This window comes from Fukomys damarensis, unplaced genomic scaffold, assembly GCF_012274545.1.
Source record: "Fukomys damarensis isolate Sample0158 unplaced genomic scaffold, DMR_v1.0_HiC HiC_scaffold_28, whole genome shotgun sequence".
In the NCBI taxonomy this organism is placed as follows: domain Eukaryota; kingdom Metazoa; phylum Chordata; class Mammalia; order Rodentia; family Bathyergidae; genus Fukomys; species Fukomys damarensis.
In genome coordinates this window covers 22,674,224-22,690,832 of record NW_022900940.1, presented here as the reverse complement: position 1 = coordinate 22,690,832, position 16,609 = coordinate 22,674,224, and the positions used below count along the sequence as shown (strand labels likewise).

General features: G+C 34.6%; 1 protein-coding gene across 2 annotated transcripts in view; it reads left to right on the top strand.

The window, feature by feature from the left end:
- Stt3b (STT3 oligosaccharyltransferase complex catalytic subunit B) overlaps window positions 1–16,609 on the top strand; it is a 97,440-nt gene that overhangs the window by 45,014 nt on the left and 35,817 nt on the right. For both annotated transcript variants that reach the window (XM_010638260.3, XM_010638259.2), the window contains one exon: window positions 14,789–14,854. In XM_010638260.3, coding sequence (XP_010636562.1) covers window positions 14,789–14,854 — 66 coding nt within the window. The remainder of the gene's footprint in view (window positions 1–14,788; window positions 14,855–16,609) is intronic.

The following is a 16,609-nucleotide window of genomic DNA, read 5'->3' as shown; positions in this document are numbered from 1 at the left end:
TTATACGGGGTTAAATGAGGTTGATAGAATAATAGGAGTATCCTATTTATCTTCCTCATAAGTAGAATACAGAAATGTTTTAGCTGTAGAGTTTCAATAAAGATTTTTTAAAGTGAAAGTTAAAATGAGTGTGAGTTTCACTAAGTAAACTGAAAATAACAAGGGTTTTTTTTTTTGGGCGGGGGGAGTACCAGGATTCAAATTCAGGACCTTGCACTTGGACTTGCAAGGGAGGCACAGTACCATTGAGCTAAATCCCTGGCCCCCTGCTTTTGTTTTTTTAAGACAGTCGCACCAGGTAGCCCAGGCTGGCCTTGAACTCACAGGAATCCTCTTGTGTCAGCCTCCCAAGTGCTGGGATCACAGATGTGCACCACCATCCATGGCAAAATAACACTTCTAACTATTCTAACAGTTGTTTCTTCCTCAGATGAGGTTATAAACATGATCTGCTTTCCTGGAGCCACCCTCCCTGCCTTTGGCACACAGCCTGGCCCAGGGCTCCCAAGGAGGGAGGAAGGGAAGGATGGCAGATGACAGATGAGTGGGCACTCAGGGCCCAGGAGCCAGCCTGCATGCATGGATGGATGGATGGGCAGATGGAAAGATACATAGATTTTATTTTATTTTATTTATTTGCAAAGTTTCAGTTTGTTGTTCAAGCTGGCCTTAAAACATGTAGCCCCTGCTGACCTTGAACTCAACAGTCATCCTTCCTCAGCTTCCCAAGTGCTGGATTACAGGTGTGCACTACCATTCCCAGCTGGATATGCTTTTAGATATGTGTTTTGTAAATATTCTAACTGTTTTTCCTTCAATGTCTAGTGATCTTTGAGAGTATAGTCTGGAGACAGACAGACACAATACGATTTGTCTTGGTTTGATTTCCAGCTCTCTTGCCAGGGTTTGTTTACACTCCCTGTGCTTGTTTTACCCACTGTAGAAGGAAAGTAATGATAATATCTACTTCATACGGTTTAGGTTAATGTCAGAAAGGCATGGAATATTGTGGGAGCATACATAGTAAGAAATGAGTACATGTGTGTTACTACTTCTTATACGGATGCTAGTCACCAACACCAGAGCACACAATTTTCATAGTATGATTGAAAACAACATTGAATGTTTAATTTTTCTAAAATTATAGTAAAAGGCATTTCAGTTAATCCCCCTCAAAATACTCTGCCTCACTTCACTTATCCCATCATTGTTGCCACTTTTTGAAGCAGTTCTGGAGAACTCTTCTTTCTTACCTTCAGTTATGTGCTCATAGCTGCCTGGATGTCCTGAATCAATTCAGAATGTTTGCCTTTCATGGTCCTTTTGTCTTTGAGGAGGGTCTACAGGTCCCACCATGCTAGATCTGGTAAATAAGGTGGATGAAGAGACAATGTTTTATGATTCAGCTTTTCCATTCCATTGGCAGCAACACTCACCATAGTATTTTTGCATGGTGATTATGTTATTGATATGTTGATGATTCAGTTATAACTTTATTGTTCCAGTGGCCTAACTTTCTGAAGGGACATCATCTCCTCAGTCACTTTCTGCACTCTTATAACTCTTGGTTTCATCCTACATTCACCATATTTTTTTATCATTCCTTGTAAAGAGACTGGAAAATAGACCTCCAAAATTGCTTCAGAAAATGACAAGAGTGATGAGATATAATGACTATGTCTTTTACTGTAGTAAATTTTAAAAATTTAAACTTTTGTTGCATATTTTAATCATACCTCATATAAATGTACTTAAATAATGTAGATAGTATTTAGAACAGTGCTTACCATATTGCCTCCTATAGAGTTGTTGGTTGGTTGAAGATTCCCTCTTGTGCCTTTGTAATCAGTCCTTAACCCCTATTTCTGTCAATCATTGATCTGATTTCTTTTCTAGAATGCCATATAAATAGAAACAGGAAGGCCCAGCGATCTTTAGTGTCTGGCCTCCTTCACTTAGCATAACACTTTTGAGAGTCATGTATTTTGTTCCACGGTAGTATAGTAAGTTACCATTTATTGCTGAGTAGTATTACATTTTACAGAGGTACTATTTGGGTTTCAGTTTTTGGCAGTTATCAATACAATAGTTATAAAAATTTGCATATGAGTCTTTGCGTGGAGATATATAGTAGTGTTACTGTTAGATAAATGCTTAGGTGTGAATTACTAGTTTGTATGGTAAGTGTATATTTAAGTTTATAAAAAGTTACCAAATGGCTGAGTTCATTTTGTATTCCTTCCACCAGTGCTTGAAATTCATATTTATTTAATCAGTATATTTATTATAATGTGGTCAGATTTTTAAGTTTTATTCCTTCTAGTAGTATCTCATAGCTTTAATTTGCTTCTCCTTGGTGACTAATGATCTTTCCATGTGCCTCTTTGCTGACCCTAAACTTCGATGAACTGTCTGCACATATTTCTTGTCCATGTTTTGGTTGGGTTTGTCTGTTGTCATATTATTGAGTTGTAAGTGTTCTTTGTATATTCTGAAAATAAGTCCTTTCTTAGGTACATCTTTTACAGACAGTTTCTCCCTGTCTATGGCTTGCCCTCCCTTTTTAAGAATGATTTAAAAGCAGATATTTTAAATTTCTGTGAAGTCTAATTGAAGATTTCTTTGATTATTTCAAGGGCACAGGGATTTTTTCTTTGTATGTTTACTTAGAGAAACTGAATAGTTCTAATTTTTAGTCATTTTTATGATCCATCTTTGAGTTGATTGTTGGCTATGGTGCAAGACAGTGGTTGAGTTTTAACTATTTGAATTGCACTGGAATATAATTTTTATGCTATGGGATACAGTTTTTATGCTGTGTTCAGGCTACAAGTAAGTTTAACCTTTTACTCTAATTCAGTCTTCTAAAATTTTTAATAATAAATCATACATTTGGCATTGTATCTTAAAAAAAAAAAAATCACCAAACTTAAGTTTATCTAAATTTTTTCCTATATTGTTTGCTAGAAGTTTTGTAGTTTTGTATTTTATAAATTATCCCCAGTAGGAAAACTGCAGAATTAGCAGACATTAAAATAATTTTGCATAATGTAATACTAATATTAACAGAACCAAGGACAAAAATCACATGATCACTTCAGTAGAAACAGAAAATGCATTTGACAAAGTGCAACACCTATTCACAATATTTTTTTAAAAACCTATAGAAAATTGGAATAGATGGTTTTTATCTCAAACTATAAAAGCCATCTGTGATAAACCAACAGCTATCATCATACTGGTCAAAAACTGAAAGCTTACACTCTATAAAATGATGAAGAAGGCAAAGATGTCGACTGACACCACTCCTATGCAATATAGTTGTGAAAACATTAGCCAGAGCAATGAGACAAGAGAAAGAAATAAAAGGAATAAAGATAGAAAAGGAAGAAGTTAAACTGTCATTATTTGCAGATGACATGCTACTCCACATAGAAGACCCCAAAAACTCCCCCAAAAGACTTGCAGATTTAATAACCAAATTAAATAGTGTAGCTGGATACAAAGTCAACACTCAGAAATAAATAGCATTCCTGTACACAAATACAAACTTAGAGAGTAACAGGGAAAACATGCCTTTCACAATAGCATAGGGAAAAAAAAATACTTAGGCATCAATCTAGTGAAGGATACTTACCTTAAAAACTGCAGTACTCTGAAAAAGATCAAAGAAAATATCAGAAAAGGGAAACATATCCCTTGCTCGTGGGTAGGAAGAACCAGAAATAGTGAAAATGGTCATTTTCCCAATTTTTTCATTCAAATTTAATGCAATCCTGATGAAAATATTAATAGCAGACCTCACAGAACTACAGAAAACAAATTAAAAAATTATTTGGAGCCAGAAGAGGTCTGTAATAGCAAAAGCTATTCTGGGCAACAAAAGCAAAGTAGGAGGCATCACAGTCCCTGACTTGAGATTATACTACAAAGCTACCATGATAACAACAGCATGACACTGGGCAAAAAGATAAAAAGAAAAAGAGAGAGAGAAAAGGCCCAATGATCATTGGAACAGATTAGAAAATGCAGAAACAACTCCAAACACTCAGTCACTTTATCTTTGACAAAAGAGGCAAACACCTTCACTGGAAGAAAGCCTCTTTAATAAATGGTGCTGGGAAAACTGGCTCTCCATATTTGGAAGACTAAAACTAGACCTATATCTCTCACCACTAAACTAAAATCAAAAGAGATCAGAGATCTAAATATTAGAACAGAAACACAATCTGCTGGAAGGTAGAATATGTAGAACTCTTGAAGACATAGGTGCAGGCAAAAACTTTGTGAACAAAATCTCAGTCATACAGGAAATATTACAAAGAATCAACAAGTGGGATCTCATCTTATTAAAAAATGTTGGGCTAGGATTTCACTCAGTGGTGCTTCTGCCTGCCTCACAAACACAAGGTCTTGAGTTTGATCCCCGGTACCAAAAAAAAAAAAAGATTTTGCACAGCAAAAGAAACCACCAACAGAACAAAGTGGGAACCAGAGTGGGAAGAAATTTTTGCCAGCTAATCCTTAGACAAAGGACTAATACCTAGAATATATAAAGAACTCAAATCAGGCCCTAACCAAAATTTCAAGAACCAGTATGAAAATAGGCCTCTGAAACGAATAGACTCTTCTCAGATGAAGTAGAATTGACAAATAAATATATGAAAAAAATGTTCATCACTAATCATTTGAGAGTTGCAAATTAAAACAGCAGTGAGATTTCATCTCACTCCAGAAAGTGGCTATTATAAAGAAATTAATAACAAATACTGGCAGGGATGTGGAAAACGGTTCTCCAATGTTAGTGAGAGTGTAGATTGGTGTAACCACTGTAGAAATCAGTATGGAGATTCCTCAAAAAAAAAAAAACACAACCAAAAAACCTAAAACTGGAGGTTCCATTTTACCCAGCTGTTCCCCTTTATATCTTCCTGAAAGAGGTAAAAGCATCATAACACAGTGATGTATGCACACTCATGTTTATAGCAGCACAATTTATAATAGCTAAATTTTGGAAACAGCCCAAATGCCCGTCAACCAATGAACGGTAAAGAAGATGTGGGTTTTTTTTTTTTTTAATACAATGGAGTATCACTGCCATAAAGAAGTATAAACAAGATATTTTTAGGTAAATGGATGCACTTTGAGACCATACACTTGAAGGCGAAATAAATTGACACACATGTTTAAATATCTCATTGTTTCTCTGGTATGAGAAACTGAAAGGGTAAATAAGTACTGAGGTGTATAATATTGGGAAATGGGGAAAAGTTCACGTGGGAAGGGAAACAAGGAAGGGGAGAGATAGAAAGGAAGAAGGGGAAAAAGAATGGAAAAATGGAAACAATGCTCTTGGATACAAGGAAGGGAAGAGGGATTGAAAGGAGGGGAGGAGATTGGTGAAAAAAAAGAATCAAGATATATTATGTACAGGTACAAAATCCCTATGATCAATGTGATCATTATGGTACTTATATCTAAAATGCACCAATAAATTTTTTTTTTTTTTTTTTTTACTTGGGCCCTTGTGCTTGTGAGGCAGGCAGCGGAACCACTGAGCTAAATCCCTGGCCTAAAATTGATTTTTTTAAAAAAGATGAACTCCCATATTTCATGATATACCATCCCTTGTACACATTGCTGGATTTATGTTGCTTGTATTTTTTCAGGATTTTTAAGTCCATATAGACCGTTGGCCTTTCTTTTCTTTTCTTGTAATGTCTTTGTCTGGCTTTGATGTGAGGATTATACCAGACTTCTAAAACAAGTTTGTTGTGTCTGTTTTCTGAACTTTTTCATAAGTTTGTACCTTTCAATCTAGGATTATTAATTTCTAATTGAGTTTTTAGTGACACAGTTCAATCTGATTTTTCTTCATGAGTTGCTTGGTTATTTATATGTTTTGAAACTCTTGTTTCCTCTAAATGGTCTAATTTATTCTGATGTATTGTGTGCTTTTGTTGTCATGTAATTTGATTTATAGATTTCTGTTTTTCCTTTGATTTGTAGGTTCTTTAGAAGTATGTTAATTTCTAAGTATTTGGAGATTTCCCAGAATGATTTTTCTTGTTGATTTCGAATTCTTTTGCTAAAAAAAGTATGTTTCAATTTTTTAAATATGTGTTGGGGTTTCTTTATGGTGTGGCATAGCAGTTTTCAAATCATGGCCTATAGACAGGTCACCTCTTAAAGTCATACTGGAATACAGCCCTCACATTATTTTTACATATTGTTTATGGCTGCTTTTCACTGCAATGGCAGGATTGAATACTGTAGTTGTGAAAGATAAGGCCTCTGAGCCTAAATGTTTACTGTCTTGTCTATTTAGAAAATAATTGCTAAATCCTGGTCTAACATTTGATCTATACATTGTGATAAAAAATGAATGGTTAAATTTTAAAAATTATTATTCCCTCTCACTTTGAACACACCCAGTCATTCTCGCCATGTTGTGAAGCAGTTCTGCAAGTCCTCTTTTATGAGTGTTCTCAGTTGCATTCGCTTAGGTGCCTCAACTCTTGAATCCATTAAAAATGTTTATCTTTTACGGTTATTTTGACTTTGGAGAAGAGCTAGAAGTTACATGGTGCTAGATCCTGTAAATAAGATGGATGAGGATACACGATAATGTTTTTATTTGACAGAAATTGTTGTACCAGAATTGATGTGTAAAACAAAGTGTTGTCATGACAGAGGATGAAGTCATTTGCCCCTTTCTCAGACAGTGTTCTGTGCATGTTGTTTGTTAAGGCCCCAGTGAGCCCTTACGGTGTTCAGAGTATAGTCTTCCTGGGTACAAACTAAGCTCACACAGTTCTATCAAGGACAAAAAACAAAAGCAGGGGCCGGGGATTTAGCTCATTGCCTGCTTGGCAAGCACAAAATTCCTGAGTTCAATCCCTAGTACCAAAAAAAAGACACAACAAAATCACCTTGATGTTAGATCTTGATCGACACACTTTTTACCCTTGAGGAAAACTGGGTAATTTCCATTGAGAACTGTGAACCTTGGTTTCAGGATAGCCATAGACCCAAATTTCATTCTCTGTAGTGACATTTCTTTAAAACTAGACTCAGAAGCAAATTGTGCAACTACATACAACAGTCAAAATAAATGGAACAAATTTTGCCTTCATTTACCTCATTCTTATCTGTTGTTGAAATGGTTTGAGTAGAACAGAAACGTAAGAAGTTTTGCTAATAATGGTCAATTGCCTCAGTTTTTTTTTTGTTTTTTTTTTTGGTACCGGGGATTGAACTCGGGTCCTTGCACTTGCAAGGCAGGCCACCAAACACTGAGCTACATCCCCGGCCCCAATTGCCTCGTTTTTGTTGTTGTTTTTGGTACCGGGGATTGAACTCCGGTCCTTGCCCTTTGCAAGGCAGGCAGGCAGCAGCACCACTGAGCTAAATCCCCAGTTTCAATTGCCTGTTTGATTGAATCATTTCACTTACTCTTTCAACATTTTCTTGGGTTTTTGATAACAAAGTCCATCTCAATCTCCTCATTTTTAGCCATTTCACAACCACTACAAAATAGTTTAAACTAAAATCACTTGTGATCCATATTCATGGTCACTGCAGCATCAACATAAAATAATTTTAACATCTCATGTGTTTCTTTAGCACTTCTTTGCAGTTTGAAACAAAATTTCATGTTAATATGTTGTTTGTGATTCAGCCATAGCTCACAACTGCTGAATTGAATGCATTAAAACTTATCACACATTGTTCACACTTATATTCAAGATCTCTGCTTTTCCATTGGATGGCCCTGGATAGCACTATTCAGTGTATGTTTTGATATACTGATACAGTGTTTTGATATGCTACGTATCATAGATAGTACAGTGTCAGTGGTGGTGAACCTGTGGCACAGGTGCCATAGTGGGTTGTTTGTTATCATTGAAAGCTCTGAAAGGTTCGCCACTGCTGGTATAGTGTGTGCGTGCGTGTGTGTGTGTGTGTGTGTGTGTGTGTGTATTTTAACATGTATTCTTGTCTTGAGGATTGAATATTCTAATTAATGGTCAGGTTAAGTTGGCTGATAATGCCCAAGTCTTTTGTGTACAGCACTCAATTATTTTTCTTTTAAGTTCTGTCAGTTACTGAGAAGCAATTATTGAACTCTTCAACCACAAATCTATTGTCTTGTCTTTTATTGTAGTTCTGTTACTATGATTCTATACATTTAAAATCTGTAATAGGTTTCTATACATTTAAAATTTTCTGTAATAGGTTTCTGTACATTTAAATTTTTTATATTTTACTGATAATAATGGACTCTTTTGTTATAGTGATATTGTTCTGTCTTTAGAAATATTCCTTGTCTTAAAATGGAGTTTTGTGTGTTGTTGATTTGCTAGTCTATGGTCATAGGATTCCTATTTCCATGACTTTTTTTATTTTTGAATTCGAACTATTTGTATCATATATAGGTGGCTCTTCTTTTCTCTGTCCTGACCTGACTCTGCCTTTTCATTGGAGTGTTATATTACTTGATTTGCACCTGCTATTTATTGTGCTTTGTGCATATATTTTTAAGTATGTTATTTTAATTCCTTTTTTATTTGTTGTGTTATTTATCGTAGTTGATATAGAGAATACACTACACATCTTTAGCTTACCTGTTTCAGGCAGCTTGATCTAACATAATTCCATTCCCCTCCCCACTTTTGTGCTGGTCTCATATGTATTACTATGTGTGCTATCAGCCTAACAGTACGGGTTATAAATGCATACTTGTATAATTTATATTTTTTTCAAGATAAATTCCAAAGATTTATTGCACCAAATGCGACAGAAAATGGATCAAAATAATAAATGAACAAGTTTTAAGAAAAGTTCCCCATACATTGACATTGTTATCTATTCAACTGATCAAAAATAGTCCCTATCAAGAAATTCTTAATGAAGCTTTAATGGTAACAAATCCCAGAATTTTTTGTTTTTAGCCACCACTGAAAATTACACATACTGTAATCACTTCCCAAATTATAATTTATATTTTTAATGGAAATTAAGAAAAGAAAAAGTATAGTCTTTTGTGCTCTATATTCACCATTTCCATTGTTCTTCATTCCATCCTGTGGGTTTGAGTTTCCCTACTGTATCATTTAATTTCAATCTAAAGGGCTTCCTCTAGTATTTCTTACAGGGAAAATCTTCTAGTAAAGATATTTATCAGTTTTGCCCCTCCCACACACTATTAAAATAACCAACATAAAACTTGTGCTTTACTGTTTTTAAGTATACAATTCGGAGATATCAAATACATTCATACTGTGCAACCATCGCCACTGTCTATCTTAAGAACTCTTTTATCTTGGAGAACTGAAGCTGTATACCTATTAATAACTCACCTTTTTCCCCTAGCCACTAGCAACCATCATTCTACCTCTCTGACTTTCACTGCTCTGAGTGTAGTACCTCATGTAAGAGGACTCATTTGTCTGTGACTGGCTTACTTCACTTAGCATAACATCCCCAAAGTTATCCATGTGTAACATATGACAGAATTTCTTTTCTTTTTAACATGGAATAATAGTTCATTATATGCCACATCTTCCTTTTTGCTTCATCTGATAACACTTGCACTGCTTCTGTCTTTTTGCATACATACGTTGATATGCAATTGGTGGATCATGTATTAGGTTTGTTTGAGGAACTGACATACCACTTTTCCACAATAGCTGTACCATATTACATTCCTACCAACAGTGTACAAGCAAGGGTTTCAGTTTCTGCACATATTTGCTGACACTTGTATTCTGAACTTGTTTTGTTTTAATAGTAGCTGTCATAATGGGTATGGTGGAATCTCATAGTTTTGGTTTGTATTTCCTTAATGATTGGTGATGTTGCCCATCATTTTGTATGTGGTTTATTGGCCATTTTAAAAAATTGCATCTTTCCTTTATGTGCATAGTGACTTTCTTATGTCTTCTGTATATGTGGTTCCTTTTGTAAGACAAAGTTTCATTATATGGCTTCTGAAAGGAGAACACAGTAGAAAAGCGAAAGGGAAAAGGGCCAGCAGTTTAGTGTCCTGGAAGTCACATCAGCCATGATGGGAGGGGCAACAGCAGTAGTCACCAGCCTCTATCTGCACTTGTATGATTAGAAGCAATAGTCAGTATCACTCCCGATACTTGGAAGGCAAGGTTCTTTTTGCACACTTCACCTTCTGTAGCTATGTTCAGGCTGCTCCAGGAACCAGCTGTCTGCCACAGAGCTAAATGATAGGTGAGGTATGGGTGGCTGTTACTGTGCTGAGAGCTAAAATTGACCAAAATTAATCTTAATTTACTGCCCCAAGTCTTCCCACTGCCTGTAGGACACAGCCTATAGGCTCCAAAATTCAAAAATAGCTTCTACCATGCAGTTCTTGTCTAGATGGGAAGCAGATTTCTGGTGCTTTTTACTCTACCATCTTTCCAGAATCTTCCCATCTTCATTGTTGAAGGATAATGTCATAGAGATGAGTTAGGGTTGACACTTTTTTTCTTTTCTACACTTTGAACATGTCATTCCACTGCCTCTTTTTTTTTTCCTCCTCTGAGAAGTCAGCTGTTATTTACATTGTTTCCTTACGCATATTTTCTTTCTTTCTCTTTTTAAAATTTTCTCTTGATCTGTCAGCGCTTTTGCTACAATGAATCTGGATGTCATTCTCTGTTTATTATATTTGGTGATTTGTTGGGTTTCATGGAGCCATAGTAATATTTACTATAAAATTTGGGAAGTTATAAATTGTTTCTTAAAATGTTTTTGTTTTCATAGTGCTTCATTTTAGACTTTTATCTCTGTTCTTTGGATTGGTTAATTTCTGTTAATCAGTTCCATGTTCACTGTTTTCTGTCATCTCAAATTTGTTTTTATGCCTAGTTAGTGAATTTTTCAACTCCAAGATTTGTTTGGTTCTTATTTCACATGTGTATATAAGAGCATATGCTCTGTTTGATTACTGAAATTCGGTTTTATATTTTCCTTTAATTTTCTGAACATGGTACCCTTATTTCTCTGAATGTGTTAATAATAGCTGATTGAAGTCTTTGTCCTCTAAACCTGATGTGTGGCTCTGTTCATAGGTAGTTCCTGCTGAGTACATCCCCATCCTTATTTTTACTGCTTCAAGTATGGATCATGCTTTCCTATTTCTTTGCATATCTTATAATTTTTAGCGAAGGCTCGTCATTTTATATAATGTAACTGTATTCAGTTTCATTTTTTCCGATATATGTTAGTTTCTAGACTCAAATTGTATAATCTGTCACTCCTAGAAGTCCATTTACATTGATGTGTCAGCTCAGTTATTTTTATTTACTTTTGTATTATAACTTGAATTCCTAAAGATCACCCCTGTATCTGTATAGATTTTATGTCAGCCAAAGATTTGGGCAGAGTTTATGTTCAAACACTTGGACCCATAAAGCTTCCACTTGTGTAGATTGATCTGTTTATGGGATGATGAATGCATTCAAAATTATAACTCCTTTGCTTTTTCTCTTCCCTAGTTTTCTCCAGTCTTCTGTTTATATGTATATAGCTTCTCTGTCAACAGAGATCAGTAGAGACCTTATCTAAGCTTTTTCAAATGTTCATCTCATTTCCAGAATTATCACATTGATTTCTGACTAGTCTGCTGTTCTTCCATTTGTTCCTGGGTTTATTTGTTTTTAGCCGACACAGCTGTTGTTTTCATTCTCCCCAGCTCCAACCTTGCATCAAGTCCTCTTCCTTGAGGAACAAAGCAGCAGATTTTTTGTCAATTCTTAGACTGAATAAACTACCATTTTTGTCAACCAAGTTGAGTGGTGAAGTTATGCTTTTGGAGCAGCCCCAAGCAAGAAGACCACGGTTCTCAATTTATTTGTCTGCAGTTGATTGATTGCAAGCTTCTCAAATGGTTATCTGTTTTATCTCTCTTTCCTCTTTCACCTTCATTGAGGAATCTGAACTTCATACCTCTATAGCCAGACATGTCTCTTATGTTAGTCTTTTAAATTTTTCTCTGATAAAAACATTTCATATCAACTAGCTTTGGAGGGAAAGATGTTTTGTTTTTATTAATTTAATAAATTGCACTTGCTGGCCTGTAGCTGATAATTCAGAAAATTAAACTTATTTATAATATACATTTTTTTCAATACTGGGGATCATATTCATAATATAATGGAATTTGATTTGGGGAAACTAATTAGCTTTGTTTTAAAACCTCTCAGTATGATTACAGCTTCTTTTATTTTTTTTCTACTGGAGTGCCACTTGTTGATCCCAACCCCCCCCCATTTTTCTTTGTCTTAATCTAATTTCTCATGTTTCAGTTTAGTAGTTCCTTCAAAATGCCTCAAAAATAATAAAAGGAGTCGAATGTCTTATGGGTACTATACATAAGGCTTGATTTTTTTGTTTTTTGTTTGTAATTTAATCATCACAATTTTATAAAGTAAGAGATACATTAACTGGTTAAGATGTGAAGATTCGAATGATTATTAAACTCCTAATCACTCAGAGATGGGTTTTTGAATTAGGTGTTCCAGTTAATATTAATTGCCAGTCTGATTGGACTAAGAGAGGTGACTGGATCATGGGGGTGCTGTACTCATCAGTGAATTAATCCACTGATGTTCATAGCTGAATGTGCTGTTACGAGTAGGCCAAGTTGGAAAAGATGGGTCACTGGAGGTATGCACACTATCTGTGCTCTTGCTTTCTGGCTGTCATAAAATGATCAGCTTTGTAATATGGATCCAGTGAAGAATGAGAAACAGTTACAACAGATTAAATAAGGGAAGTTTTATACAAAGAAATGTCAGCTGTGGTAAAAAAAAGTAACGCAGAAGGAAACTGTTGGTTTCCTATGGCTGAGGGAGAATACCCAAGGAAGAACAAACTTGGTAGGTGTTGAGAACTCATAGGATAGGATGGAGCTCAGCTCATTGACAGCAGAGTTGCTTAAGGGTTTGGCCAGTATGGAAATGGTTTGGAGCTGTGCCACCTAAGATATAGACTGCACTCTGAAGGAGAGGGAACTGGAGACCAGTGGCATGCAGTGGGAATATATGGATCAGGGGCAGCAGAAGGCTTTCAGAGTAGGCATGGGAGCTCTGATTACCAGGTCAAGACTACAGAAAGGCCATCACCACATCACATCAGTGCATCACAGAAAGACTGTGTTCTGGGTCCATGACTGGTGTCTGCTTCACCACATGCCTTCACATTTACTATGGCAAACTCGCAGCCTACACCTGAAGTGATAGGAGAGCCCTTTCTTCTACAGTGTACCTCTAGTATTCTCTACCAAGAAAGCTTAACAGCATACTCAATGTAAAAGAAGAAATACTTAGAGAAGTACTGTTGTTTATCACACATGTTGAATTATGCTTTCAGAGCTGAAAGGCAATAAAAAAACTGGTAGACAAATATATAAATATAAAGGATAAAATAATTATTTGCAAGTTTTCCCTGACAGTATTTTTCTTTTCCTACTCCAGTCTGCTTGATAGTCCATTCTCTCTACTCTGAAGTTCTAAGTTGAACTTTTTTCCTCCCTCTCTATTAATATTATTTGATTCTGTCTCTGCTTTAGCCTTTTGTGCCCTTGTCATGTCTTTTTTGCTTTCTTGCCCATCTCACCCTCTAAGGACACATTTTAGGGTTTCCACTTAGGATTAGGTCTCTCTGAACCTTTGTTCCCCCACCTTTCCCTAATACTAACTACCTTTCCTAAAAATTGTATTTTGGTCTTTGTTTCTTTATTTTCTGTATTTATATGATTTGGGGACTACCACTTGATGCCAGCTCCCTTCTCTAAAATTTTGGTGATCACAATATCAAAGGAATAATCTCATTTGCATAGGAAAATTTTCTAAAGGTGATCCTGCCTCCAAGATAGATAGATAGATAGATAGATAGATAGATAGATAGATAGATGAGGAAAGGGAGGGGAGGGGAAGAGAAGGGAAAAGAGAAAAAGCAAAAAGCTCAGTGCAAAGACCTTGGTTGGGTTCAATCCATTAAATCCACATTTTAATATACTTTCTTCCCTAATTTCCCCCACAGTTTTGGATGTCACCCATAGTTTGTTGTAAATGTATTAGTAGAGACTCATTTTAAAGTAAAGAACCCTTGGAAATTAACTGTATAGACCAGTTAGATTTGAATTTATTTATCAGGACACAGAAAGAGAAGATACAGTCTTAATTAAGAAGAATAGAGATTTTTCAACTCTTTAAACTTTCGCTGTAAATTGTCTCTCTAGTTCAGAGTAATTGAAAATTTTACTTACATATGAGGCATTCTGGAAAATATTTTAGAAATAGAAATTTTTTTGGATATTCATTTGGTATTTGAAATTTTCTAAGTATAATGATGTTTTTAAAAAAGGATTCTCAGAATTATGTAAGATATATATGATCACATAATTCAAATTGAACAGGTTAAGGTGTTCAATCTAAGCAAATCAAAACAAAAATGTAGATTTACTGATAAACTTTTCTTTAATAATTTTAAGGTAGAAAGTGAAAAATGCAATTTGTTACTTTTAAGGTGATTATTTTTACTGAAAACTACATAACAAAAAAGTTCTTAAAATGTTAGCTGTTCAGAGTTTATAAATGCTGCATATATTATGGTAGTTAGATATTAGATATCAGAGTTGACTTCAATGCTTTTTTTAAAAAAATGACCTTGTCTTTTTATAGCAAAAGTTTACTAAACATTTAATTCATTTTAAAATCAGCTTTCTAAACATTTTTATTATAAAATTTGCTTATTTGTCTTTTAGGTTAAATCTGTGAAAACGGGATCAGTTTTTTGGACAATGTGCTGCTGTTTATCATATTTCTATATGGTAAGATTTCATATTTGAAACAGTGGGTTCTAACAAACCTTAGAACAATTCCCTTTCTCATTCTCATCAATGAGGACTAGTTGTCTATTTTCTTTCTCCTAAGGTCTTTAGGATCTTGATTTTTTATCTGCCATCCTCTTTAATTACTGCCACCATCTTCCTTTATCCCTACCCCCAAGTCCTATATATTTACAGACTTCTAAGTATTTTTGGGGGGCTTAATACTCATTTTCTTGAAAATGCCATTTTTTATGTTGAACAAAATCTGTTTTTCCAAACGTTAATTTTTAAATATTTTAACTTTTTATTGACATTTAGACTTGTTTTTTTAATTTTTCCTAGCTTTATATTTTCAATTGCACTGATTAAAAGAAAATATTTTCCAAATAATATTACAAAATAAAATGTAACATGAACTCTTTCCTCTTAAATACTGATCACTGGAACCATGCTTAGATTAACTTTTATTTACCACTTAGATAATTATGAATATTATACAAAAAATTAGTGTTGTCATATTATGATTCACTAAATAACTGCTTAATGATGAAGTAATCTGAGTTTTTTAGCAGTTATCATCTACTCTGTTTGGTAAATTGGCCTATAGCAGAGAAATAAGAAAATTTAAATCTTGGTGGAAAATATATCCTAGGTAAAGAGTGGGTTATAGAAAGAATGTTCTTCAAGGCCCATCTTGTTTCCATTCTTTAAAGTACATGGAAGGAAGAAAAGAAAAACCTCTTAGGATAAGAGTCTCTGTATGGGACAGAGAGTAAATAAATAAAGCCCTGTATCATAGAGAAGATTAACAACTACTTTTCAAAACATCAGATTCTGTTTCACACTGCTTTTTAGCTTCTCTTCATTGGTAAGTAGACAGGGTAGATAGGCAACATATTGATTTTTTTTTATGCTCAATTTTCAAAATTTTAGTGGTTCTTGAGAGTCATTATCTTAATGGCCACAAACTCTGTCTTCAGACTATCCTATAGAATTTTTAAAAACAGATTTCTTACATTTAGGGTTCAATATTTTTTCATTTTTTTACCTTTTTTCACTCCATGGCCTATCTAGTAGTCTCATACTGAAAATTAATAATTTTGCTGATATTTTAAGCAAATACAGAATAAATACATGCATTTAAGTGATCAATACTTTAAAGTGGTTAAAGTCTGGGGTACATCCCATGCAGTTGTACTCAGTAATAGCACTCTCATTCTCGAAAAGGTTTAAATTTAAATCTTGGAAATAACAAGGGACTGGTGTTTAATCAAGGCAACACTGTGTTTTGGTAGAAAAACAGCCTGTACTTAAGCAGTAAGCAGTTGTGCACTATAAACTGATGGCAATTCCTTATAAGGGATTCTGAAATATTTTAGATAGTGGCAGTATCATTAGATTATTATACATATATCTACTTGACGTATTGGTATCAGTGAGTCTTTTTCTTAATTAGTAAAATCTAAAAATTTTCGTCTTGATAAGAGCTTATTGCCTATTGAATGTACTGGAATATTAATACTTTTGAGTTAGTTGAAAGTGAACATTCTCTGGTAAGAATATTTAGTAATTGAGACCAGAACATATATCTTCAGTATTTTTTTAAGGATCGCAAAGCATATTCCAATCATTCAAATATTCTTTTTAGTTGAATTGTTGATGAGTGCTAACATGCATTATTTTTACTCTCAGTGAACTTTCTGATAATAAATCTCCCAAAAGTAAGGAGAGTAGAAACTGTTTTTTTTTTTTTTT